At 47.5% G+C, this 27798-nt stretch overlaps 1 protein-coding gene across 12 annotated transcripts in view; it reads left to right on the forward strand.

The window, feature by feature from the left end:
* The window catches only part of VPS13D (vacuolar protein sorting 13 homolog D), a 115019-nt gene that overhangs the window by 58602 nt on the left and 28619 nt on the right, over nt 1–27798 (forward strand). For 11 of the 12 annotated variants that reach the window (XM_081923360.1, XM_081923359.1, XM_081923355.1 and 8 more), the window contains 18 exons: nt 205–396; nt 995–1121; nt 1324–1466; nt 2714–2844; nt 3197–3372; nt 3971–4094; nt 4192–4427; nt 5580–5688; nt 5799–5962; nt 6972–7080; nt 12172–12351; nt 13769–13876; nt 15205–15354; nt 15946–16095; nt 17451–17547; nt 18241–18389; nt 20724–20858; nt 21804–21971. In XM_081923360.1, coding sequence (XP_081779486.1) covers nt 205–396; nt 995–1121; nt 1324–1466; nt 2714–2844; nt 3197–3372; nt 3971–4094; nt 4192–4427; nt 5580–5688; nt 5799–5962; nt 6972–7080; nt 12172–12351; nt 13769–13876; nt 15205–15354; nt 15946–16095; nt 17451–17547; nt 18241–18389; nt 20724–20858; nt 21804–21971 — 2648 coding nt within the window. Of the gene's footprint in view, nt 1–204; nt 397–994; nt 1122–1323; nt 1467–2713; nt 2845–3196; nt 3373–3970; nt 4095–4191; nt 4428–5579; nt 5689–5798; nt 5963–6971; nt 7081–12171; nt 12352–13768; nt 13877–15204; nt 15355–15945; nt 16096–17450; nt 17548–18240; nt 18390–20723; nt 20859–21803; nt 21972–27798 lie in introns of those variants that run through there. The other variant, XM_081923358.1, reaches the window with a different exon arrangement.

Genomic DNA, 27798 nt, shown 5'->3' on the forward strand with positions numbered 1-27798 from the left:
GGATGCACTGTCTGGATGCACCAGGATTCAAGTCACACCATGGCTATCATATTTGCTCATACAGTGCAGTTGTTGGAAGGGAGGACACCATTTACAAAAAAATAAAAAATGGGTTTCTTACTTTGCTCTCCAATCTCCCCCAAATGGAGAGAGGTGCCCCATAAGAACGGTCAAGAGCACACATTTCTTTCTTTTCAATTTCAGGGGTCTCCCTTGAAAACTTTCCACAGTGCAAAGAGCTTTTAATACCCCCCGGAACACAGAACTACATTGTGCGGATGCGAATGTACGACGTTAACAAGCGGCAGATGAATCTCACCATAAGGATCGTGTGTCGGGCTGAAGGGTCCTTGAAGATATTTATTTCAGCACCGTATTGGCTCCTCAACAAAACAGGTAAATCTGGCCTAACCTCTTACGGATGTAAGAATTCCTCACCTGAAAATGAGAGGTCTGCATAGGTCAGGTTAGGCTTACTGAATTTGATAATTGCTTCTCACTACAAAGATTCCTAAAGCAATTGACAACCAGAATAAGAATACAGTAATCAAAATACACGAATCACGTTAAAAACATAATCTGAATACAAACACCCAGTCATTGATGCTCTGCCCAGTGAGAGAGATGGAACTCTCCACCCCTCATCTGCTTGCCCGCACCAACCTGGTATGCATTCCAAGCTTGCAGTTCATTGAGTATTTCTGACCACAGGATCACACCCAGTAGCTCCTCCCTTCCTCTTTGGTCTATTCCTTTTGAACTGGTTATACCCCTCAATTCCTACATTCCAGTCATGAGTCTCATCCCACCAGGTTTCAATAATGCCTACCGGGTCGTATTTCCCGTGTCGAGATAAGGACATTTGTTTTAAAGCAATGTTTAAATGATACACACAGAAAAAGTGAGTCCATCTAATTCTGTGATGATGCAACTAACAGAGCATTCAAGTTCAGATTCAGATGCTAACGGCCATCTGGTTGGTTTCTTTTTAAAGGGTTGCCGCTGATCTTCAGACAAGATAATGCCAAGATCGATGCAGCAGGCCAGTTTGAAGAACATGAGCTGGCCAGAAGCCTGAGCCCTCTCCTCTTCTGTTATGCTGACAAAGAACAGCCAAACCTGTAAGCTTTGGTGACGGGACATTACGAGAGAACCGTGCAGTGGCAAAATGTTGTAGTCGAATTGAAAAATTGATTCTGTGACAACTGAAATATGACCATTTAATTGGGTCCAGACTGCACTGTAGGTTCTCAAGGCTTGTCTAAATCAGCAGAATCGTATGGATTGCTGAACTAGTATATCTCATTGTCTTCCTTGCTGCAGTTGCACAATGAGAATTGGAAGAGGAATCCACCCTGAAGGTATGCCTGGTTGGTGCCAAGGCTTCTCGCTGGATGGAGGCAGTGGGGTCAGAGCCCTTAAAGTGATCCAACAAGGAAACCGGCCAGGCCTTATTTATAACATTGGTAAGAACTTGTATGGCTAATAATTGAGGCCATCATATTAAATAATTTACTTGTTTGTTGATTCTAAAGCAGTTTGCGTTCTAAAGCGGCTTACAGTAGTCACAAAATTCAAGAGACAGTGGTTTGGTTTGGATTCATTGATACATTCTGGATTATTGTTAACATGCATGAATTTCAGGCAAAGAGATCAGAAGCTTTCCCATTAACTGTGATTCATTATTGGCCTGAGCCTGAAATTCTGATTAATGGTAGGTAGGGTTTACAGAGACAAGCCAGAATCATAAAGCATGATTTGACGTTACCTTATTTCCCTATGCAAGGAGTAGGGAATCTTTGGCCTGCCAGATGCTGCTGGAACTACAACTCCCATCAGCCCCGGAAAGCAAAGCCAGGGTAGGTGGCAGTTGTAGTTCTGCAGCATCTGGAGGGCCAAAGGTTCCCCATAACTGCCCCTAAGCCATACGAAAGGAGGGAGAAGCAGCAGCAACAGAAGAAGCTGCCTCTTCATTGCGCTTGGATCCAGCTCCACAACCCTCTGAATTGCTGCCTGTCATGCAGCTGTGAAGGGTTTTGGTGAATGGAAAGTTGAATAGTCATCTATATCTGTTGCCAAATTCCAAACTCTCTACAAGGTGGGGACGTGGAGGGAGGTATAAGGTCTAGGACCAACCTTGGCAGATAGCCACTTCAGTATGGATTACAGGTAGACGGGTAAAAATAATACCTTTGGGCAGACGTCTGGTCCAGAAGCATTGCAAATGGATTGTCCTGTAAACTGCATCATATAAGTACTTAAACTAAATAATAACTAAATGGCATCAGTCTTTGCGATCAGACTGTGTTATGCCACTGGGCTGAGGAGCAATGTGTATGTGGCAGCATAGTACTTTTACTGATAAACCATATTTTATTAGACCAACTCCACTGTTTCTAAACCAGCCCTATCGATTGGAGAGAGAAAGTCCTCCTTCCTGCAACGCATAGCTAACCTACGGAACTCACTCCCACAGGAGGCAGGGATGGCCACCGACTGATGGCTTTAAAAAGAGGATCAGGCAAACTCATGGAGGAGGAGAAAGCTATCAATGATTACTGGCCATATTGGCTGTGCTCTGCCTCCATGGCCAGTCACAGTAATGCTCTTGGATACCAGTTGCTGGGAAAATCAATAAAATGCCTAAATTTCTTTTTAAGGCTGTGGAGCCCCAGATGCTGCATGTTCTAACTGTGGCTGTATTTATTACCAGGTATCGATGTCAAGAAGGGCAGAGGTCGCTACATTGACACCTGTATGGTAACATTTGCCCCTCGCTACCTGCTAGATAATAAATCCATGCACAAGCTTGCCTTTGCACAGCGGGCGTTTGCCAGGGGACAGGTAAGAAAGCTTCCATTCCCTCTAAGCAGTTTTAGTGTTACTGCATAAGAGTCTTCCAGCCTTGTATAATAAGCCCTGAATAAGTTAACTAGCCCTCTAGGGCCTGGCAGTGGAAGGACTCTGTACTGGACGCAGAACAGGGACAGAGCACCATGTGGTGTTGATGTAATAATGCTAATCGAAAGGAAATCTGTCCTTCAGGTAGACCGGTTGTTCTTCGTGCTAACTAACATTTAGATGTTCCCTGTGTTTTCTTTATGTGGGTTAAGGAAAACCATCAATTGATTGCTCGCCTTGGGGCCATGCAAAATGGTTATTGGTAAATGCTGTTGGCTGATGCATGTTGTTTCAGGGCACATTGAACCCAGATGGCTACATCTCCACCCTCCCTGGCTCCAGTGTCGTGTTCCACTGGCCGCGCAACGATTACGACCAGCTGCTTTGCGTCCGGCTCATGGACGTCCCAAACTGCATTTGGTCTGGAGGCTTTGAAGTCAACAAAAACAATTCCTTCCATATCAATATGAGGTAGTTTGGGTCGTGTGGATGCTGCTGCTTTAATACATCTAAAACACATGTGCAGGCATACTCCTTAGTAGTTGTTGTGCAAGACAGAATTTGACATGGGCTTACCATCGTGATTCTAGAGAGCAGGGAATTCCTATCATAGCCACCTCCTCCAAAATGAGCTCCAGAAAGTCAGGCAGAAGAGAACCACAGATATACTGGCCATCGGCTGACAGCTGTGTGTGATTTCTCCCTCATCGGATCTACTCTGCCTTGCTTGCTTGACCTTAAGAGTTTCTGTCTCCATGACCTGTCTTCCAGACAGTCCCTGGGCTCTGACAACCCTGGAGCAAAAGTAGACAAATCTAGGTTTCTTCATTGACAGTGCATTGATTCTAAGTTAATTCTAAGTTCACATTACACCTGGAATTTATGCGAGCCTATTATCTTTGGATGTGCCAGTATTTGGGACAGGTATTCCGGCATGTGAAAGCATTGTTGATTTCTAGCTCTCACCTTCATGAGGATTTGAAACTGTGAGCCATTACTTAAACCTATTGGTTTTGCAAGGTGCTTTCCTGGTTTGTGACACTAACCAGACTGGTTCTGTTTTCTGCAGGGACACCCTTGGGAAATGCTACTTTCTACGAGTAGAGATCACTCTGAAGGGAGCTACATACCGTGTTTCGTTCAGCGACACCATCCAGTTGCCACCCCCGTTCCGCATAGACAACTTTTCCAAGGTGACGGACCATTTCGTAGCATAACGGCCTGTAACAAAAACGTTTCTGGGACTTGGTGCTAATGGTTCACCCCTTTGTGACATCCCCGTTGCTCTAGGTCCCGATCGTCTTTGCTCAGCACGGTGTTGCAGAACCACGGCTCAGCACAGAAGTCAAGCCAACAACCTCTTTAGATTATGCCTGGGACGAGCCCACCCTTCTGCCTTACATAACCCTGACCGTCAAAGGAGCCGGCTCCTCCGAAATCAGCTGCAGCATGGATGACTTCCAAGACAGCAAGCAGCTCTATTATGAGAACTTCATTTATATTGCTGCAACGTACACGTTCTCAGGGTAACCTCTCTTTTTAAACATCATTTATTTGCAGCGTTTATCTCTCCTCCCCCCCCCCCTTTAACCAAATGGCTGTCGGAGCAGGTTAAAAAACATAAAATCAGTTCTAGGACTGCAGCCTAAGAATGCTTTTCCCGTTCATAGGCCAGAGGCAGAACAAGGCACTTTGTTAAAATGAGCACGCTTTACAAAAGAACTATTGATAGCTTTCAGAATGCAACATCCTTGGGGCAGGGGCCTGCCTGTCTTTGCTTGTTACCATCCCTTGCAGTGTATCGTAATGTGGTGCGCCCAAACTTCTTAGTTATACATTTATACAGTTATACAGTCACACATCACTAACCAGAAGCAAAGGAAAGGCATTTCTAGCCCTGTACTGCTCAGAAACATTTTGGGGCATCTCCACCCCCAACCTTCTGCCCGGACACTGAGATCCAGCGCCGAGGGCCTTCTGGCACAATAAAGTTACAGGGAACCAGGCAGGGGGCCTTCTCGGTAGTGGCGCCCGCCCTGTGGAACGCCCTCCCATAAGATGTCAAAGGAATAAACAACTATCTGACGTTTATAAGACATCTGATGGCAGCCCTGTTTAGGGAAGTTTTTAATGACTGTGTTTTAATGTATTTTTAATCCTTGTTGGAAGCCACCCAGAGTGGCTGGGGAAACCCAGCCAGATGGGCGGGGTACAAATAAATTAATAATAATAATAATATCCAGTGGTAGCTCATCCCTACTGGAACGGGTAGGGGAGAAGCCCAGACAGTAGGTGGTGCCAGTGGCAATGACTGGCAGCTAGTTCTAGTTTCGTCCCATCTGCCTCTTCCCTGCTGAATTCCACATGGGCAACATGGAGACTAAGGAGGAAGAAAATGACAGGTAGTGCCAAACCCCGGGCTTAAAATGTAAGCAGGCAGGCTGGCAGGCAGGCTTACTTACACTGGTGGGGCACACTTCCATCTGCCCTAATGGGCAGCCTCTGCAGCTACTACCGGGAGCATTTAAAAAAATTGCCTGTGCTTTTGCTTTCCTGTAAAAGTTACCTTTCTGCTCACCACTTGTAAGAAGTCTGATAACATTAAAACATCAGTGCTCCTTCTGAGTGTTGGAACCCTTCTCTGCGTGAGCACCTAATCGATTTCCTTGCAATTCTAGCCTGCAGGAAGAAACCGGGAGGCCCGTGGCTTCGAATAAGGACGTGGATTGTGCTGAACTTGTCCTGGATGTTTCTCTGAAAACGCAGAGAGTCATATTAAAGAAAAAGGTATGAAGCTCAACGGTCTGTGGAGAGAAACTGCCTCGTTCTGAACACAAAAGTGGGCGCCTTATGCTGCTTGTGATCCCATCTCTTCCTCGCTGCTGTTTTCTTCTCAGGAGCCGGGGAAGCGCTCCCAGTTGTGGAGGATGACGGGCACCGGGATGCTTTGCCACGAGGGCTCTGCGGTTCCTCACCATCCGAACAAGCCGTCCCCTCCCCGTTCCACAGAATCCTCTCTGATCCTGGACATCGCAGGCCTGGCTGCCGTCACAGACAACAGGTCTGCAAACATCCCAATGGGCTTCCTAATGCGGAGCTCGCTCGTGTTAACAAAAGGAGTTTGAGTTTATTGCCAAAGTTCAGGTGTATCCTGCAACATGTCATTGATGGTGCATTGGTGCGCTAGTGATGGATTATTACCAAACTGTACACACATAATTCTGCCTTATCAGTTGTTCTGTGCTGCTTCCCAAAATGTAATTGCATTATTGCTGTCAGGAGGGGCACTCTTGCAGGGTGAAAAATAAATTGGGCAGAGGAAGAAAATGCACTAGTTATGAAGCTGGCACTTGTTCGGCCTTTAAATCAGGCCTAAGGCCACACACGGAGGGACGCGGGTGGCGCTGTGGGTTAAACCACAGAGCCTAGGACTTGCCGATCAGAGGGTTGGCGGTTTGCATCCCTGCAACAGGGTGAGCTCCCCTTCCTTGGTCCCTGCTCCTGCCAACCTAGCAGTTTGAAAGCATGCTGCTCTGGTTCACCAGAAGCGGCTTAGTCATGCTGGCCACATGACCCGGAAGCTGTATGCCGGCTCCCTCGGCCAATAAAGGGAGATGATTGCCGCAACCCCAGAGTTGGTCACGACTGAACCTAATGGTCAGGGGTCCCTTTACCTTTAAGGCCACACACACTTTCACTTTCCTCTTTTGTGCCCTCCTTGAGTGTTTTGTGGGGGTTTCTTTTGTTTGTTTTATGGGTTTTTTGCCTGGCTGGAATGTGCCCTTGAAATTTGGTGCTTGTCTAAATGAAGGATAGAGAGAGGTAGGTAAACAGTAGTTTTAAAGCTGATGTCCGTCGCTACCTCTTGTGGGAGCGAATTTCTGTGAGTAGTTGTCGGCCTTACTTGCAAAAAACAGTGCATCCCACTGCTCATCAGAGGGCAACAGCCTTTCTGTAAATTAGCATTGTAGGTGGGTAGAAATGAAATAAACTAAAATGCATAGATCATTAAAAAAAAAAACCTGGGGGAAAACAAATGGTGCACAGATGAACTTGTTTTGCTTTTTCAGGTATGAACCGCTGATGCTGAGAAAGCCGGACCGGCGGCGTAGCACGACACAGACCTGGAGTTTTCGGGATGGGAAGCTCGTCTGTGGCATGCACGGGCTTGTCGTTCAGGTTGGCATTGGGTGTTTTTTCCCCTGGATGTCTCTCGAGGTGAACAAGGACCAGCCCTTTGTAAATCCCCTTAACGGGGCTGGGGAACTCTGGGCTTGGGGACCAGAAGCAGCCCTCCAGGCCTCTCTGTCTGGTCCTTAGGACTTTGTCTGGGTTATATCCATACTTGCTTTACACCTTCCTTGACCATTTGTGCCTGGCTGGGAAAGGTCCTATGAAAATGTTTCTTGCTTGCCCGGGTGGAGGATGGAGACGGGGTGTGTGTAGAAAGTTCTCTACTGCACAGCAGTAAGGCGTTACATTCCTTGTTCTGCCCACTTTTGCCTCTGGCCTTGGCACGTGGCCCCCAGAAAGTTTCCCTAAAGGGAATGCGGCCCTAGGGCTGAAAAAGCCTGTGATCTATTAAAAACAACAACAATTAACCAGGAATCCCATGAATCTGTTCAGTAAGCCACAAGCCACCCACTGCCTTCGGGGCGTTATTTCATCCAACTTCTGCATTTCATTGGAACATTTCTGCCAGGACAAAGGTACGGGTTGATCCATAGGCCTGATTTTAATTTGCAGCGCATGAGTAGCTCAAAGACAAAGGCTTTTTAACTGCCGCCAGCTTTCTGTGGTAGCTCAGGACCAGCCATATAATGTGGAGAGCTGGGTGGGAGAGCTGTGTTCTGGAACTCGCAGGGTGGCCCTGAACCTAGTCACTCTCCAGTTGAGCTTAACTTAACACACACGGTCATTCTGCGCTATAGCCGGCATGGGGAACCTTTCTTGTTTTGAGACACACATTTCCTTGGGGTTATTGGTCAGGGATCAAAGTTATGAGACCATCAGGGAAGGGTGAGATCTTCCCCTTCCCAACCAATCTCCCTCTTCGTTCTTTTCAACCTACTCCTCTTCCTCTCTTTCTGCAACCCCATCTTCTTCTCTCCCTCCATACCCAGCCGGGTGCAGGGGGAGGAACGGGTTTCTCCAGCAAGAGGTCTGAACAAATGTCTTGCCTAGAGCTTTCATGGAAACCTAGGGAGTCACCTTATGTTGGCTTAGACCATTTGTCTTCCACACCGCTGCTCTTCGACGGGTGGGTCCAGACTGATGGCTGAGTCGCAGCCTGATCCAAGCTCGGATCAGTGGGCACGACCGCTTGACAAATACTATGGTAAAAAAAATATATCAAGAAAAGGATTGTAGAATTGGAAGGGACCCCAAGTGTCACCTTGTCCAACCCCCTGCAATGCAGGACTCTTAAGCTAAAGCATCCATGACCGATGGCCAAAATCGGCGGCTGAAGCAAAGAGTGTGACACACTGTTCTCAGCCACCTCAGTCAGTCATAGTAACTTGCCTGTCCTCACCCGCAAGATGCCCCACCCCACCGCAGAGATGTTTTGATTAAAGGTGGGTTGCATGCCTGAAAACATCAGGAGCCTGCACTGACTGGCAGCAGCTTTCCAGTGTTTCAGGTGGGCGTCCTCCCCAGCTGGCAGGGGTGGAACTTGGGACCTTCTGGACCTTCTTCCGTGGAGCTACAGCCCGTCCTCCCCAGCACCCCACCCTTCCTTTCAACTCTGTCCATTGCAGCTTTCCCCCTACTTCCTCCCTTCTCTTCTTCTGGTTTCTTCTCGCCCAATAAAAACAGGCTAAGGGGTGCAGCTTAACCCCCCCCCCCCAGATCCTATTAGCAGAGAGGTCCGGCAGATAGCAGGGAGCAGGTCTTTTCTCTAGTGGACCTCCAGCCACAGAACAACTCTGTTTCCAGGGAAGCTCACCTGACACTAGCATTGTTATCTTTTCAGCACCAAGCAGAAACATTCTTTTATTTCCCCATCTACTAGGACAGCAATAGAGACCTGGATTTTCTTCTCTCTGTCAGGTGTTCGTTCTTGGTTTGGATTGGGGAGGGTTGGACCTTTTATGCTTTCAGCTCCCGTTGAGGGGGTTTTGGGGGGTTTCTTTTATAAGCACTGCTATATTCTGCATTGTATCATTGGGGTCATTATATTGATTACATTGCATTAAAAAAAAGTTTTCTGCAAATTGCTTCGGGGATCCCTGCTGGTTGTAAGAAGTGACTGATAAATTCAACAAACCAGCATAAGAATTGAGATATAAAGCACACGACAGCTCTGCCTGCCCCGGCCTCTTGTCAGCCCAGAAGGAAAAGTAAAGAAATCCACAGAGCATCCCTGTTCTGCCAAAACTTGATCATTGCCACCATGCTTGCATTTCAGGAATTATTTATGGCCTGTGTGGTTTGTTAGCTTTGTTTACGTTTGTCTAGCTTTTGTTTCCAAAAACCTTTTCACTTAAATTCTGTGATCACAATAGAAAGCTTAACGGAAAAGAAAGCCCTGAGCTAAAAACTTAAAATTGGTAGGATTACGGTGAATTGGTTTTCCACAAGAAAAGGATTTTCAAAGGGAGAATGCAAACTATGTCATTAAGAATCAAACCTGATTTACCAAAAGAGAAAGAGAAAAGAGTGGGGGGGGGGAGTGTATTTTAGTAACTCAGAGATCTTTGATCAAAGACTGCCTACTCTGAACTATCCATCTGGAATTAATTTGTAAGCTATATTATAACAGATGCACTGTTCAGAATTCTTTATTAAAGGGATTTGTGATCCCTCTATTTGCCCTGTCTGCCTCCCTTTCCTCCCTAATTCCATGTAGTTATTTGTAGTGCTTTGCAAAGAAGTGGAAGGCCGTGGCTCAGTGGTCAAGCATCAGCCTTTCATTCATAAGGTCCCAGGTTTGATCCCCGGCATCTCCAGGTAGGGCTGGGAATATCCCTTGTCTGAAATCCTAGAGAGCCGTCAGCAGTAAGTTTAAGACAATAGTGAGCTAGAGGGACCAATGTCCTGGTATAAGGTGACTTCCTAGGTTCCTGGAAAAACCCAGTAAAGATAATCTGGTACAGGCATATTGTGCTAGTACCTGGGCCCGTTGTGTTTCCTTTCCTGTTTGTCCTGCTGAATTATTACTTGGCCTTTTAAGGCTGTAGTCCTGGGTGCATTCACTCCCAGGTAAGTCCCATACACTTAAGTGGGACTGCCATCCAAGCAAACTTGCACAGGTTTGGACCTTAAGTCAGTTTGCTAGGAGCCCCTAACCAAAGCAAACGACAAAAAAAAAAAAAAAGAATACAGTGGTGCCTCACAAGACGAAATTAATTCGTTCCGCAAGTCTCTTCGTCTTGCGAGTTGTTCGTCTTGCGATGCACGGTTTTCCATAGGAATGCATTGAAAATCAATTAATGCGTTCCTATGGAAACCGCCTTCCCCCGACCTCTTCTGGCGGGCGGCATTTTAAAATCGCCCGGGACAGCGGAGGACTTCTCCGCTGTCCGGGGCGATTTAAAAGCCCCTGGGAAGGCAGGCAGGGGGGACAAAGACTTTTGCCCCCCGCCTGCCTTCAGAAGAGGTCCAGGACAGGCTTCGCGGACCTCTCCGCAAGCACCTCTCCCGAAGCCGGGCGGCGGGGGGAGGCGTTCCTGCCCCGCCGCCTGGCATCGGGACGATGCCCCGAAGCCGGGCGGCGGGGGGAGGCTTTCCCGCCCCCCGCCCAGCTTCGGGACATCGTTCTGATGCCGGGCGGCGGGGGGAGGCTTTCTCGCCCCGCCGCCCGGCATCGGGACGATGCCCCGAAGCCGGGCGGCGGGGGGAGGCGTTCCTGCCCCGCCGCCCGGCATCAGGACGATGCCCCGAAGCCGGGCGGCGGGGGGAGGCTTTCCCCCCCCGCCGCCCAGCTTCGGGACATCGTTCCGATGCCGGGCGGCGGGGGGAGGCTTTCTCGCCCCGCCGCCCGGCTTCGGGACATCGTTCCGATGCCGGGCGGCGGGGGAAGGCTTTCTCGCCCCGCCGCCCGGCATCGGGACGATGCCCCGAAGCCGGGCGGCGGGGGGAGGCTTTCCCGCCCCCCGCCCAGCTTCGGGACATCGTTCCGATGCCGGGCGGCGGGGGGAGGCTTTCCCGCCCCGCCGCCCGGCTTCGGGACATCGTTCCGATGCCGGGCGGCGGGGGGAGGCTTTCTCGCCCCGCCGCCCGGCTTCGGGACATCGTTCCGATGCCGGGCGGCGGGGGAAGGCTTTCTCGCCCCGCCGCCCGGCATCGGGACGATGCCCCGAAGCCGGGCGGCGGGGGGAGGCTTTCCCGCCCCCCGCCCAGCTTCGGGACATCGTTCCGATGCCGGGCGGCGGGGGGAGGCTTTCCCGCCCCCCGCCCAGCTTCGGGACATCGTTCCGATGCCGTGCGGCGGGGGGAGGCTTTCTCGCCCCGCCGCCCGGCATCGGGACGATGCCCCGAAGCCGGGCGGCGGGGGGAGGCTTTCCCGCCCCGCCGCCCAGCTTCGGGACATCGTTCCGATGCCGGGCGGCGGGGGGAGGCTTTCTCGCCCCGCCGCCCGGCATCGGGACGATGCCCCGATGCCGGGCGGCAGGGGGAGGCTTCAAAAGCCGTCCGGGGGCTTTTAAATCGCCCTGGACAGTCCCGGGACGATTTAAAAGCCCCCGGTTAGGCAGGCAGGGGGGGCAAAGACTTTTGCCCCCCGCCCGCCTTGGGAAGAGGTCCTGGACCTCTTCCGAAGGCGGGCGGGGGGCAAAAGTCTTTGCTCCCCCCTGCCTGCCTTTCCGGGAAAATCGTATAGCGAAGCGTCGCAAAAAACGAAAAACCCTTTCGTCTTGCGGGTTTTTCGTCTTGCGAGGCATTCGTCTTGCGGGGCACCACTGTACATGGAAAAGTTCTCAAGTCAGCTAAAATATATCGGCTCGAAGATTTGAAAATGCAGGTGCTCTGAATAGAAAGTGCTACAGTAGTACCTCTGGTTACGAACTTAATTCATTCTGGAGGTCCGTTCTTAATCTGAAACCGTTCTTAACCTAAGGTACCAGTTTAGCTAATGGGCCTCCTACTCCCGCCGCCGCACGATTTCTGTTCTCATCCTGAGGTAAAGTTCTTAACCTGAGGTACTACTTCCGGTTTAGCGGAGTCTGTAACCCGGAATGTTTGTAAGCCAAGGTGTTTGTAACCCGAGGTACCACTTTATTTAGTTTTAATCTCTTTCCGCTTTCTCTGTTGTTTCCTGTTTCCTTCTAGGCAAAAGGAGGCATTGCAGGGCTACATGACGGAGCAGAAGTCGTTCTTGGACCCGATACGTCCCTGGAGATGTTAGGTCCAGTTCCACCAGAACAGCAGTTTGTCAATCAGAAGATGAGGCCTGGCTCGGGAGTTTTGGTAGTCAGGGTCATTCCAGATGGCCCAACCAGAGTCCTGCAGGTGATGGAAATTCTCCATCTGATCCATGGAGATTTATTTCTATAACTAAGTTATGCTTGGAGTAGACCCATTGACATCTGTTGAGCCGTGTCCTTCCCGTTCATTCATTTCACCAGGCCTATTTTTAAGTTGGCCTGACATTGAATACAACTTAGTATTTCTAAACCGATCTTCATCCAGACATGATACGCAGTGAACATAGACAGTTAGTCATACAGAATGCCAATAGAAAACCACAGTGTCTTTCATAACTTTTAGGCAGCAAAACATTATAAAAACTAAAAGCAGGCTGAAGCAGCATTAGCCTTTAAAAATCCCAGATTTTTTTAATGTCTTAAAGCATCATTGAAAAGATTGTAATGTCTTTACCAGTCATGCCTCCAGAAAATGCTGAAACACCACTGCACCAAAGGTCCACTGTTTATATATGCATTCATATATTTTGAGCATTGCTAAACAAGGCACTGGGGGAATGGCCTCAGCCAAAGTTCTTCAGACATAGGCATGGTGACTTAACATTTGCAAATTAAGCTAATGCATCTTTCAGTACCCGTGCTATCTTTCAGTATAGCAGTGTTTATATTGTGCTTTTCCATACCCAGAAAGGGGACCCTAAAGCTGGCTGACGATTATTAACAAAACAATTACCACACCTCCCCCCCCCAAAAAAAACCCACTAGCCAGGAAATAAATAGCAGCCGTGCTAATAAATTAGAAACCGATAACAAAAGCTATCAAAGAATGCCCCTGCTTCTGAAAAGCATCTTGCAATTACTTTGTTTTAAAATGACAATTTAAAACGGGTGCAGAAGCCTTTGGGCACGATGCTTAAGTTCTCCCTGGGCCATTTTTACAGGTGGGCAGGGCTGCCTACCTGTCGGCCACCTGACAACCCAGTTATATCAGGCGAAATTGTTTCTACCCCCCATCCCCAAATGTGCTTTGGAATCAAACTACAAAGGCACCAGCATTTGCAGACTCTGCTTGTTGGCGGTGCCTGCAACCCCAGCTTCACAGGCCAAATGGGGAGACCTGCTCTGCTGAGGCATGTGGGTCACAGGTTCCTCGCTGCTACCTTAAAGGCAAAGAGAGTGAGAAACAGGCAGATCACTTGGCACTGAGATTTCCATACCTGGGCACCACCTCCAAGAAGACCTTGTGTTGTGTCCCCACCAGATGATGGGGACACGGATATAGGACTCCTTTAAAGATGCAGAAGTTCATACAGAACCAACTAGGAACAAAGTGTTGCATTAGATATTTTGTTACTGCCAGTTTCTTTTCAATTCATCAATTTCTTACTGAAACTTTCTATTTCAGGTTTCAGGTTTTGTTTCTGGGTGCTGTTTTGAGGCCTGTGGATTTAATTGGCCTTGTAGAGGGGGAAAAAAAATCCTAATAGTGTATTCTGTATTAGATAACAGACTTCAACCAACGCAGAAATGATCGTTTCTCATATGAAGGGGATGAGCTGGAGCACGATCTGCGGAAGCTGAAGAACCCTGACACAGAGCAAGAATTGGAAGTGAGTCAGGAAAGCTGCTATCTGCGGTTGGGAGGTTGTTGCTGTTGCTGCTGTTTTTTCAACAGACAAAGCTGCGTAACAAGGACCACTCACTCACTCTTCTCGTTTTCAAATCTGAATTAGGCATTGGCCACTGCACTTCGTTGTGCTTCAGAAATTCTGCATTGCAGACCTGATGCAGAGACCGATAGGGTTGGATCTGAGAGAGAGAGTTCCCATCGTGAAATGTAGAGAGTTCCTCTTGGAGCATTCACAGTCTAAATTCGACTGCTAATAACTTTCACTGTTTTAATTCTGAAACATCAAGCTGTAGCCAGCAAGGAACTCCTGTTTATGGACTCAAAAGAGCTGGGGTTGCATTTCATAACACACAGGAGTCCCTTGCAGATGAATCACAGAACCCAGACTGCAAAAGTACAGAGCCAGAGCAAAACGGGTGCTTTGTGCCAAGGAGGTTCATGCAGAAACGTAACGGCTCCTTAGATCAACCGTGGGGGACCTTATTTAGCCCGAGGGCCACATTTCCTCATGGCAGCCTTCTGGGGGGGGGGGGCACAGGCAATAGCAGGCACTGCAATGGACGTGACTCTTGGCTTTGTTTGAAAGGCTGTGGCAACCATGCAAAAGTTCCAACTTGTATCTCTCTGTGGCATTTACCCAGGCAAAAACACTCAAGGATGGCAAAAGGCAGGGTTGGTGAGGGGTGAGGCCTGGGGAGAGTGTGTGGGACAGTCCTGAGGGCCAGTTAGATAAAGGGTAAAGGGACCGCTGACCATTAGGTCCAGTCGTGACCGACTCTGGGGTTGTGGCGCTCATCTCGCTTTATTGGCCGAGGGAGCCAGCGTACAGCTTCTGGGTCATGTGGTCAGCATAACTAAGCCGCTTCTGGTGAACCAGAGCAGCGCACGGAAACGCCATTTACCTTCCCGCTGGAGTGGTACCTATTTATCTACTTGCACTTTGACATGCTTTCGAACTGCTAGTTTGGCAGGAGCAGGGACCGAGCAATGGGAGCTCACCCCGTCGCGGGGATTCGAACCACCGACCTTCTGATCGGCAAGTCCTAGGCTCAGTGGTTTAACCCACAGCACCACCCTAAGCCAAATGTGGCACAGCGGCCACATTTTGTCCCCAGCCCTGATGTTCCCCACACCCGATTTAGGTTGTTCTAATTACAAGTCCTCAGTCTTTACGTCCAGGGGATGTGAACCCTGTTTCTGAATGCAAAAGTCCCCAACTGAAGCCCCCAGGTTGAAAAATAGAAACGTTGGTGGTTTAATCCTTGCGTGAATGCTTTTCAACCCATTTCGTTTCTGCTCCGTTTGTAGGTCCAGTTGAAATTGGAAGGCGGAATAGGTTTATCTTTAGTTAACAAGGCCCCAGAAGAGCTGGTGTTTGCGAGCTTCACCGGCATTAACGTCCATTTCACACAGCTGTCAACGGGTCAAGTGCTCGAACTGAGTATACAGGATATACAGGTAACTGGATGGGTCCACTCTCAGAGAAGAACAAAAGGAAAGAAGACTTTGGAGTGAAATTCATCCCGGAAATATATAAGCTAGATGTGAATATGACACGCAAGGAAAAATAAACAGGAGGGAGGAGGTTACAGCTGATTGCCAGGGGTGGATCTGGTTGTCTTCCTCTTGATAAGGAGCAGTCGCTGTTCCCTTGGAAGCTTGCCCTCGAATCAGATCATTGATCAGGATGTTCTGGTTCGCCAAACAGTCCCAGATATGGAATTGTGTCTGTGCAAACAGCAGATAGCACTTGTGCACCCAAACAGACGAAACACTCTCTAGCAGTGCTAGAAAATGACATGCTATAACATGGCCAATAGGAAATAACTGGTGTTAACTAGCTGGAGTCATTTTGGCTGTTGACTGATATAACGGTGAAGACCTTGGTGTGCCTACTAAGGCAACACAGGTGTAAATCGTGGTCTTCTTTGGGACCTGTAAAAGTGTTCCCATTTCAACATCAGGGTACCGTTTTTCACCGGAAGCTGTTTTTCATTTTGCAACTTCAAGGTATCTTGATCCTTCTCCCCCATCTCTCTCCTTGTTTAGGTGGACAACCAGCTCCTTCGTACCACTCAGCCTTTCATGCTCTTCCTGACCCCCAAAACTGGTGAAAATGAAGCAACCGAGACAGGTCCTGCCCTACAATTGAATGCCATGAAATTTCCCAGTAAGAGCCCTTTAACTGATATATACAAGGTAATCCAACAACCGGATATTGTTTGGGCTATTGAACAGCAGAACTAGGAAGAAAAGGGATCTGTGTACCTATCTAGGCATTGCTCCCTCTAGTAGACAGAATTGGAGAAAAAGCAAAACAGATGTACAAAATTTTTTTTGAACATGCGCGGTCAGTCTAGGACCAGGGAAACCAGAGTTCAAATCCCTACACAGCCACGAATCTCACTGGGGGACCTTAAGGTTTTTTGTTGTATTTGTTCTATGCTGAATCCCCTAAAAGGTAAAGGTAAAGGTACCCCTGCCCGTACGGGCCAGTCGTGTCCGACTCTAGGGTTGTGCGCTCATCTCACTTAAGAGGCCGGGAGCCAGAGCGGTCCGAAGACACTGCCGGGTCACGTTGCCAGCGTGACGAAGCTGCTCTGGCGAGCCAGCACCAGCACAGCACACGGAAATGCCATTTACCTTCCCGCTATAAAGCAGTACCTATTTATCTACTTGCACTTAGGGGTGCTTTCGAACTGCTAGGTGGGCAGGAGCTGGGACTGAAAGACGGGAGCTCACCCCGCCGCGGGGATTCGAACCGCCGACCATACGATCGGCAAGTCCTAGGCACTGAGGTTTTACCCACAGCGCCACCTGCGTCCTATGCTGAATCCCCTACAGAAGGGATATCTCAGCTTTGGGGCTGGGTGGGGTGTCCAGAGCCATATTTGGAAATCTAAGGATATTTTGTAGGTACCACCAAATATTGATTTCACAGAAGACCTGCTGATCTTCAGAAGCCTTCCCCGCACTCCCCACAAGGAACCTAGGCAAAATGCCCAAAGAGACACACATACAGAACAAATAAAATGCAGACCAAAGAAAGCAGATAGCACGTGTGTGCACACATCTCAAAAGAGGGAACCTCAAAGTTGGGAGATAAAAGTAAAACAGATTTGTGGGCACTATGTTGGAGACCACATCCCTAAGGTTCAAGTTGATCCTGTAGTGCTTCCAACTTTTCATTTTATCTTTTTCTTGTACCTATTTGAAGATACGAAAAGTTGACTTCATGCAATGCGAACCCGTTTAATGTTTTGGTAAACATCTGTATTATGTGTTAACATTTCGTCAGCCTCCTGGCATATGTACCTGGTTCAAATCCTCAGGCTTCCTTCTGGGCGTGTATTAATTCTGAATCTGTGTGTTACCGAATGGAAGCCCTGTAAGGCTGAAATTCAGAATGCAGAGTTTAAAATACGGTTGTGTCACGGGTCTTTTTGTGAGCGCATTTATTTAGATTACAAACTCCTCGTGTGATCTGTGTTTGCTTTTATAAAGAGTTGTGTGCATAGCACGATAGAAAAGAACACACCTCCCTCTCGTTCCAGCATCTGATGATCACAGCTGGCAAGTTCACAGTCCAAATCGAGGAGAAGCTGCTCCTGAAACTTCTGAGTTTCTTCGGCTGTGATCAGTCAGAATCAGGTACGTTGTCAGGTCCGCAGTCACACCTGCGGAGTCTGTAAATAAAGGAAATTAAAAGTGCTTGGAATTTTCCCTACATTGGGATGGAAAGCCTGAGATGAAAACATTTTGGCAGAATACATCTCATCCACCCGCAATAATGTTTCTATGTTGGTTTCAGCCTGCTTTTGCTTTTTTAAAAAAAATGCCATGCTGGGGCCTTAATTTATATTTTCTAGACAGTAGTGGAAGTATTTCATACAAAACATTTTGCAAATGTTTGAATATTTTGCAGTGCAGTCCTGGAAAGGGGCATTAAATATAAATAAAATGCACATTTTAATATATTTTATTTAAAGATGATCTGATTTGGAGCAGGAGATTATTAATGGGGAGTACCAAAAATCACAGCAGTAAGCTGGGTTGGGATTCATAAAGTTGCTTCCAACTAAGTCCTAGTCAGAGTAAGCCCCTTGAAATGAATAGACCTCAGATAGTCACTTCCATTAATTTATTTGGGTCTGCTCTGAGTAGGCCTAACCCTGGGTGCAACTCACAGATGTTTTTGCAGAAACTGTTGGTTGCAGAAACTGTTAACTTGTAAGCTCCCTGGATTTATACTGTAATTACTTTAGTTGTCCTCATTCATCACAATGGTATTAGATGCCCCAGGTACTGTAGTAATAATGCCTGTGTTGTGTTGTTGAAACACAGAAGTTGAAAGTTACGATGAAAACCTTCATGAAAAGCCGGTTGATCAAGGTGGAGCACGGAAGCGATATTACTTTGAAAACTTCAAGATCAGTGTGCCGCAGATAAAGCTGAGTGTCTTCACTTCCAGCAAACTCCCCTTGGATCTCAAGGTAAGGCTTCATGGGCCCATCCTTCCAGAGTGTTCTGCTGCATTGCATAATAAATTCTTGCAGGGTGATAGATAAGCAGTGGTCTGTAGGAGATCTGCAGTCTTCCTGAGAATCTCCTTGTATTTAGAAAGCCAGATTTCTAGTACCAAAGGCTGTGAAATAATATCTGCTGAAAGCGCAGAATCCAGGGAGAATTGGGTAGTAAAATGCACGCCTCTTCCCCCCTCCCCCCCTTAACAACTGAGGATTGTCTTGCCAATTGTCTGGCTTGATGAATATTTGGTTGACAGCAATGGGCAGCCTCTAGGATATGCACGTTCTGAATGTGTGTGACAATGTTAAGACTTGAACCTGAAGCATATCCTGAAAAGGAAGCCTGTTGGAGGATCATCGGCAGAGACTTTGCTTTTTTAATTGGTCATTTGGAATCAAACTGAGTACAGCTTAAAATGAATGGGAGAACCTACAGTATGTCCAAATAGTGATGTGGAACTCCACCTCCAGGCCCAGCCATCTCCAACAACAACTGGAGGACCGCAAGCTCTTCGTGCCCCACACCCACTCGCCATCTCTGGCTTAAAGGAGAGAGCATTCATGGGAAAATGCTCTAATAGGAACTGTATAACTTCTGTGAAATTATATACAGTGGTACCTCGGGTTACAGACGCTTCAGGTTACAGACTCCGCTAATGAAAAGCAATGCAGGATGAGGCCCAAAGACCCATCTAGCCCAGCTTATTGTTCTCACAGTGGCCAACCAGATGCCCATGGGAAGCCAGCACAAGGGGCCTGGGTGCAATAGCAGCCCTCGCAACCTGCAATTCTTAGCAAACAGTGTTCTGAGGCACATTCCCTCTTGACACTGGAGAGAGAGGGGGACCCTTCTGGGTTAAGCCCCCAAAGAAACTCTGCACATCCTGCCATGGAACTGTTGCACATTATCCAAGCGAAACACTTTCTGGACCTACCAGCCTGGCCATTACCTTGTGGGAGCAGAGTGCGCCACTGCATGATCTCTTGCAGCTTTGCTTTGTGTTGTGTGGGGAGAGCTGCACTGGGGTGTGAGCTGCCCTTCTCTTGCTTTCCTTCCTGCGCTTCTTTGTTGAAGAACTCCTGATAAGGTTCCAGGGAACCTGGATTTCCTGGGAACACAGTTTGAAAAAGACTGTGAACAGACCTATTTTTAGCCTCCAGTTAACAAGGAGCCTCTACTTAATTAACAATAACAACAGCAAAAAGCCACACATATTGTGGCATTCATTCTGAGCTCAAGTCTGGGGCAGGCCATGCCAACAAAAACACAGGGAGCATTAAACCGAATGGTGCTGGGGACTCTTTGGAAAGCAATGGCAGGGTTATTCTGTTTGCTGTCCTTACAGTCCAGAGAAGCCCACAGCTTTAGCGGCTGCTGCTGTCCGCCCCTCTCAGGAAACAGGACGGAAGTGGACTTAGGAACGGGGAAGAGGCTTGTTGCCTCTCAAGGAAGCTGCCTTTCGTGGTGCAGACCAAAAGCAAAAAAGCTCAGGGAAGGAAAACGGAATGAGATTTTCAAGATGTCCTTTCAGATGTCTTTTTTTATTTTTAACAAGTGGAGCAGAAGAGAAAAGGCAGCCTCCACCTGGGCTTCGAATGCTAAAGCTCTGTCCATTCTTGTATTCTCTCTCTCGTTTTTCATAAGCTCAACCCCAAGGTGGTTGGGAGGTAAGAAAAGAAGATGAGGAGAAGCATGTGCCAAGTCATGCACATTTAACACAAATCGCCTCTTGCATTAATTCATAAGCAAAGCTGCCAGATTTAGCTGAGAAGTGCCAGGATACAGAATTTAAAGGATTGGTAGCCTTGAGGTCATATCTCACTGTAGATGTTCTGTTGGCCCTACTACCTATAGCAGATGGCAAGAGAGGGGATGGCAAATTGAATTGTCAGAACATCTGATTTACCACCGCAGAGTCGTCCAAGGTTTGGCCATAGGAGATATAGTATGGGTTTCTTCTATAACCAACAACAGCATATTAGACAAACCTCCAATGGCTCATGCATCATAGAGAGGGCAGTTGCCTCCCCCCTGACGGTTTCTCCTTTTGCCTGGTCTAGACATGTTTCAGACTGTCCCTTTTGTTGTTGGGGATGATGACTTTTGATCTGATTTCATTTTGATGTAAATTCTAACCCGTCTTGATTTCTTAATGTTGAAGATGGAGAAGATGTAAGCAATATTGTACTTCACTCAGTCACAGTTGCGGTTTTCTCCCTTTGAATTGTTCATCCTATTGATTTTTGTTGCTGTTGCTTTAAAGTGTTAAGATGCTAATCTAGTTACTCTGTTTGCTTTAGGCATTGAAAAGCACCCTGGGCTTCCCTCTGGTTAGGTTTGAAGATGCTGTGATCAACCTGGACCCCTTCACCAGAGTCCATCCCTACGAGACGAAAGAGTTCATCATTAACGACATCCTAAAGCACTTCCAAGAAGTGAGTTAATTTTGCACTAGAGGGCGCAGGACCACACGGAGCCAGGCCTTCCTGCTAGGTAGTCCCTGCTGCATTGCAACATAGGAACCTTCCTTCCCCACTCAGGTTCACCAAAACCCCAGTCTGAGCAGACTTGAGGGCTGCTAGCATTTGATGACAGCGATAGCACAGATGTTCTGATAGGTTTATAGCAAGGGTGGGCAGCCTTTTGTGTGTTAAGAGGCCATGTTCTCTTTTGGGGACAATCTGTGTGTGCTCCCCTATTCAAACACCAACCACTCGTGTGGTTGATCCAATATAGAGTAGATTGCATGGGCATCTTATTAAACCACCCTCTGTGCTTGCCAGTGGTGGCCACGGCCAGAATAAAAAATGGGTGGGGCCACACCTTTCTTTGTTCCTCTTGGTCCCTGCCCAGCAGACTGCAGGGAAGAGAGTGTATTACTCCTACCAGAGGTGTGAACTAGTATTTTGCCAACAGCCTCGTGAAATGAGTTCAAGGGCCACAGGTTGCCCACCTCAGTTTTGTAATCAGAGTGGGAGAAATGGGTGTGGTAACCCCTCCCTCTTGTTCTTTCTGTCCCTCTCTGTCTCTCCCTTTCCTTTGCTGGTTGTTCTCCCTTACTGTCTGTAGCTCAAGTTACAAAGCAACTTACTGACTCACATATTATCCCCCCTTGAGGGTTTTGATAGGGTAAGACATGAACATTGTGCTGTCTCCAGCTCCTTCACTCTGACTGCTGTTTTAGCACCCATGATGAGATCAAAAGGCTCCATTTTGGTCTTTTCCAGCTCTGTGATTCAGATACAGAAGAGAGGAAGGGAAAGGATCTTATCCCCCCCCCCTTTATGGTCGCCCCTCCTTATGCAAAAGAGCCCCCTTTACTGAACATGATGACTTGCCGTGAGCTCTGTTTCCAGTGACATTTCTGATGCCCTTTCCAGGAGCTGCTCAGCCAAGCGGCAAGGATCCTGAGCTCCGTGGACTTCCTTGGCAACCCGATGGGTCTCCTGAACGATGTTTCGGAAGGCGTTACCGGGCTGATAAAATACGGAAACGTCGGCGGCCTTATACGAAACGTTGCCCACGGTGTGTCAAACTCTGCTGCAAAGGTATGGATACGAAGGATAAGGAGGCCCGTTTCTTCCTCCTGCAGCTCTAGCAACTGCTGATGCCTCAGAGCAGAGGTCGGCAAACTAAGGTACGCGGGCCAGAACAGGCCCAATTGCATTCAGGATCTGGCCCGCAGACTGTCTGTGGATCAGTGTGGGGATTCTGTTCATTTGGGCTGCGCCATATTTTTTCCTGCGCCATACCATTTCCACCCCCTCCCACACACACACACACCGTAGTGGCATCTCCTCCCTCCCTCCTCCTGCCCTGCCTAGAGGAGGAAGGGGGCTGGGCTCAGCTGGCTGAGCGCCATTTTAAGCAGCCCCTCTCGGGAGCCGGCCCTTTCGCACCGCTCATCTTCCCTCCTCCACCCTGGTGCTCCTGTGGGCCAGAGAGCAGAGCGGACAAGCTCGCTCTGCCTACCCACGATAAGTAGTGACGCTGGTGTGGTGGTGGCAGCAGCCCCAGGGAAGATAAGCGCAGTGGGTGGGGGTGGGGAGGAAGACTACTTGCCCCCCTCACCTCTTCTTCCAGCCCCCCCCCCCGGTGCCGCTTCTCCGGCCCACCACAAGGTCTGAGGGACAGTGGACCGGCCCGCAGCTAAAAACAACTTGCCGGCGCCTGCCTCAGAGCAACGTTCCCCTACCTGTTTCTCTCAAACAACACTGCTTGAAAGCACAATTATTTGTGCTACCAGGTGTGATTGTCCCAAAACATGGGTTGGCAAGATGGCTGACTTGAACCAGTGGGAAAACAGTGCATTTTAACATAGATAAAATCATCAGCCGATATCATGACAGACCATAGGGCATGTCTTTGTTTTCCCAATTCTGTTCCATACTGATGAACTGTTGCCATTTAAACCCTTCCTATATAATAGGAGCTTTCATCCTTTGGAACTCCCTGCCTATTGACGCCACTCAATATTGCTTCAAACACATACGGGAAAGTTTTTATTTCAGCAAGCCCTGCCCAGAGATATGGGAATGTATCCAATTCTACTCAATAGTAGGCCTATTAAAATTAATGGGCCTGCCCTGATTATGACCAACTTGGGATGCAATCCATTGCACTATATTTAACATTAGTCCTACTTAGACCCGTTGAAATGAATTTATGTAACTAATTTAGATCCGTTAATTTCAGTGCGTTTACTCTGAGCAGACACTAGCATTGGATAGAATTCGTAGTTGAGTTGCATATATTGGTTTTTAATTTTTAATTGATTTTATTTGTGATTATTTTATTTGTATTTGCTTTTTTGTGGTTTTTGAGAGCTATGGCTGTGTTTTATTTGCAGTTTGTCTCCTCCACAGTTTTATCTTTGCCTCCCTTACAGTTCCTCATGCTGTCAAATGAGTTCTGCCCTGGGCAGAAGGATTGTCAGATCCCAAAACAGGCAGAACGATGTGCGCACAGTATATCTATTTTAGACATTTATATACAACCCTACATCATTTGGTGATGCATGCTCTATTTTTCAGGTTCTCATTTAGACATTGTGTTCTCCTCTTTTTACAGCCTCAGCACAATTGAGGCAACGTTTTCAGCATGGGCTTTTTCCCCCTGCTGAGATTTATGCATTTTTCTTCCCTAAGCAGCGAAGCCCCTTCAGAATCCATCTCGTGCATGCCTGTTTCGGATTATTCATTCCAACCTACACTGAGTGCTCTGTGCTTTTGCATCTTGCAAAGGAATCTTTGAAAACTCGGCTCGGGTGTTGAGAAGAAATAATCCAGTCTCGCCACAAGGGAACCTAGCCAGACCAGTAAAAATCGTGGCCATTGGTTCTGCTCTTGCGCGCTGTCTGCAGGCAGAGTATGATTAATTAGGGTGTCTGCTCTCGCTGCAAACCCTTCCACCTGACACAGAGGAGCCAGACATTTTCACATCCTTCAATTCATTACATCAGTTCTAAGTCGTTGGTGGTTGAGGCAGCCAAAACCCGTCTAGGGAAATTTGTACGTGTCTTTTGCCCCCTCGGTTACCTGGTTCTTTTCCCTCCCCTTTCTTTTTTAAAATAGCAGTTCAGAAGATGCAAATAATGGCAGACCTTCCATATCCACGTACTTCTTAACGAGGCTGAACTTTAACGACCCCTTTAAAAGAAATAAAAAGTGCCTGCAAGAATTGCACGCACACACACACACACACACAAAAATGCCTTATTTATGAGCTGTGTCTGGTTTTGCCATTGTATAGATTTTCTGTTTAATCACTGTTGATTATTCCAGTAATGGGTTTTCCATGTATCTCAGAGCGTGTACTGGGTGAATGACTTCTTTCAAGTGGAGAGGTTCTGTGTATTTAAGTTGGCACAGAAACTCAGGTTAATGGAAGTTCACTTCAGACCATTCTCTGCGGCATGATCCCTTGGAGACTGACTGTTTTTGTGTGTTAAGAAGGGCTTTGATCCTAAATATAGAGACCGGAGGGAATTTCCATTCCATCTGCCATGGCGGCTAAAAAAGAAAAAGAAAGAAACCCAACAGCCCTGTTTGAACTATTTGCATCAAATATCCTTCCCCCCCCCCCTTTCATTTGGGTTTTTCCTTTTTTCCTTTTTTCTCCCTTAGGGTTGCAAATACCAAAAGCTAAAATTATTCCTCCCTTCAATGACTTCTTGGTTAGAGACGACAGTTGGTGGTGCAACTTTATAAGCAACAAGATGAATTCCTTTTAGTGATTCAATTCTGTCCTCCAGCTCGAAGCCTCGGTTTTATTGCAGTGTCTGCCAGCGTAAGGAGAGGGGCTGTTTTCCCCCCTGAAAGGTTGTCTTTCTGCGTCAGAAATATTACAGTCTGGTGGCTGGCTCTGCGTTGGAAATGGCTTCCAGTACTAGAGGCGCAGCGGATTATTTGCTGGCGGCTAAAGAGTCCCGTGCTTGCAGTCCATTCTGGAAATTACAGAAAAGCTGCCATGACTGGTGTGTGTGGGAACAGGGTGCCCAAAGAATCCCTGCAGAAGATGGGCTTTAAAACTAAGTACAAGCACAATTTTGGGCAAGGTGATGGCAGCAAGCTTAGGGAGACTGGGGGGGGGGGTGAGTCTGCAGCAGGGAAAGTATGCTCAAAGATAAAGAGAGAACAACAGGCAAGGGCAGAAAATGTACTTATGGAGCTGCGCATGAGCACAAAGCTTCATTTCAGTAGGAACTGAGCTCAAAAAAACTTCTCAAAAGAGATGGGAAGAGGTTTGAACGGTTGGAGATGCCACAACCTACATGTTCAGAGTGGTTCTCGAACGCCTTGGTACTCGTACGTTTTGGCTCCCAAACGTCACAAACCCGGAAGTGAGTGTTCTGGTTTGCGAATGTTTTTTGGAAGCCGAACGTCCGACACAGCTTCCGCAGCTTTCAATCAAGTGCAGAAAGCTCTGCAGCCAATCAGAAACCACACCTTGGTTTTCGGAAGTCGAACAGACTTATGGAACGAATTGTGTTCGAGAACCAAGATACAACTGTATATTAATCAAAAACAAAAAACTAGAGCACCAGACGTACATCTATCTAGGTAAAGCAACAACTTTATAAGTTGAAGTTACTGGGAATGAAGGGAAACACAAAATACGAAGTGCAGGGTCTGCATTTTCATGATAATCTCAGATATAGAAAATGACTTTTATGAAGGCACTGGTAGGTGCTGTTTGGGGCTTGGGTGCCCTTGATATGGGTGGGGTGGGGCAGATGAAAGGATGCAGTTCTTAAGCAACATATTAAGGCAGATCTTGATGCCCTCTGTGACTGGTCTTCTTTCCCTTTCCACAAGATGACCCACTATGTAGTGAAAGCTCCTTTCTGCTTTGGTGTGTCAGCCCAACACCTCTCAAGAGATAATGCTTGGCTTTTTGAATTGATACTTTTCCCAGCTTGCTGCAGGAATGATCCTTTGGTGTGACTTCTGAGACAGTGCTTTTGCTGCAGCCATTTTGATGGGGAGTGAAAATCAGTCTCTTACTTGTTTATTTTTATTGTCGTTTATTGCATGTATAGACTGCCTTTCTGCCAAGGCACGTGATGTGGTTTGTCCTAATGTCCAGCTGGCAAGTTACTGGCATGTTAATTCTTTTTAGCTGAAACTTCCAAGACAGATTTCTCACTAAACTAGTGAGCGTTGTGTGTATTGGATGTTTAAGCTTTGTCTTATCTCTCTTATCTCAGTATCTCCTGTGAATCCAGTATGGCAGATTACAGCAAAATACAGTGGTACCTCTGGCTAAGAACTTAATTCGTTCTGAAGGTCCGTTCTTAACCTGAAACTGTTCTTAACCTGAGGTACCACTTTAACTAATGGGGCCTCTTGCCGCCACCGCCCGATTTCTGTTCTCATCCTGAAGCAAAGTTCTTAACTCGAGGTACTATTTCTGGGTTAGCAGAGTCTGTAACCTGTAACCTGAAGCGTCTGTATACACTGTATATACACCATATCTCCACTGAAGGGTTTTGTTCTGGACTGTACTGGAGAAATCGGCTTGCCACTCTTATTAAAGCAAATTGTTCTGGAGCATAAAGAAATCTCTTTGGTACCTATCGGACAGTGTAATACTTCGAGAAACTAAAGTGAGTGGAGGAGCAGTCAAAGTTTACTTGCTGCACTAGGGCAATTAAAGGTTCTGAAGGTTATAAATATAAGCAACAGAGAAACCTCGCAACGAGAGCTCAGCTTTCATGTTAAAATTTGATGTTTTCTTTGGGAGTTTCAATTTCTGCTGAACCAGCTGCAGCTGTTGTTCTCCCCACCCCCACCCCCGGGTACCATCCTCTTGGTTGAGTTAGAAAGGAGTTAAAGACCAACATAAAGGCAAGGCAGGAAGAAAACATTTTCATCTGAAGTATGACAAAGTGATTAAAAGCTGGCAGAGCTGATGTTGTGACGTGCCCTCCCTCCAACATTGGGAGTGGTGACACCCGCTGTTTTGCAAAATATTCGCTGTGGAAATTCCAGGGGATTTTGGCAAGGTTTTTTGTTTTGTTTTGTTTTGTTTAATTGGGCTCAGCCAGGCTATATAGTCAGTTTTTACATGTCTTAATCGAGGTGTTGGGACTGGGGACACCCAGTTTCCTATCCCCACATAGCTATGAAGCTTAGTGGGTGAAATTGGGCAGGTCATATTCTGCAGGGGGGTTGTGAGGATAATATTGGTGGTGGCACATATTATTCTGCCATCTTACAGAACCACCAACTTTACTACAGGATAAGCTGTTGTAGACCAGCAGCAACTTCATCAGATCCGTTAAGTCCACAAAAGTTTATCCCCTAATCAAGCTGTTAATCTTTAGGACAGCAGTAAGGGATGATGGGAGTCAGGACTTGTAGTCCATTGGCTTAAGGTACCATACGTAGGTCTCTTTGCTATCTATCTGCCTGGTACTTTCTGAAGGACAGGAGGACACTGTAGTACCTGATGCTTTGGACTACAACTCGCATCATCGCTGGTCGCTGGTTCATACCGGCTGATGGGATGTAATCCGAAGCATTTGGAGGGCAGCAGGTTGGCAAAGGCTGGTGTGAACTGCAGTAGGAGGCAGGAGACTGGATGGTTGGCACAGAAAAGGTCTCTTTGGGAAGGGGTCTCAAGAGAGCTAGAGATGGCCTGATTGTGGTCTTCTGGGGGTGGGGAGAGATTTCCCAGACTTAAGAGACAGTAAAGGAGAAAGAGTGAAGTCTTAAGGAGCAGGAGGGATGATGGAGCGGGCAGTGTTTTGCTTCATTGTGTGTCAAAGCAAGGAGCAACAGAAATGCAAGGCAAGGTTCAGTGCAAGGCTTAGACGGTGGGGAACACCGAGCTTGAAGTTGGTTTAGCAAGGGGCAAGCTGAAACTGAGCCC

This window comes from Podarcis melisellensis, assembly GCF_964234715.1.
Source record: "Podarcis melisellensis genome assembly, chromosome: 8".
Taxonomy (NCBI): domain Eukaryota; kingdom Metazoa; phylum Chordata; class Lepidosauria; order Squamata; family Lacertidae; genus Podarcis; species Podarcis melisellensis.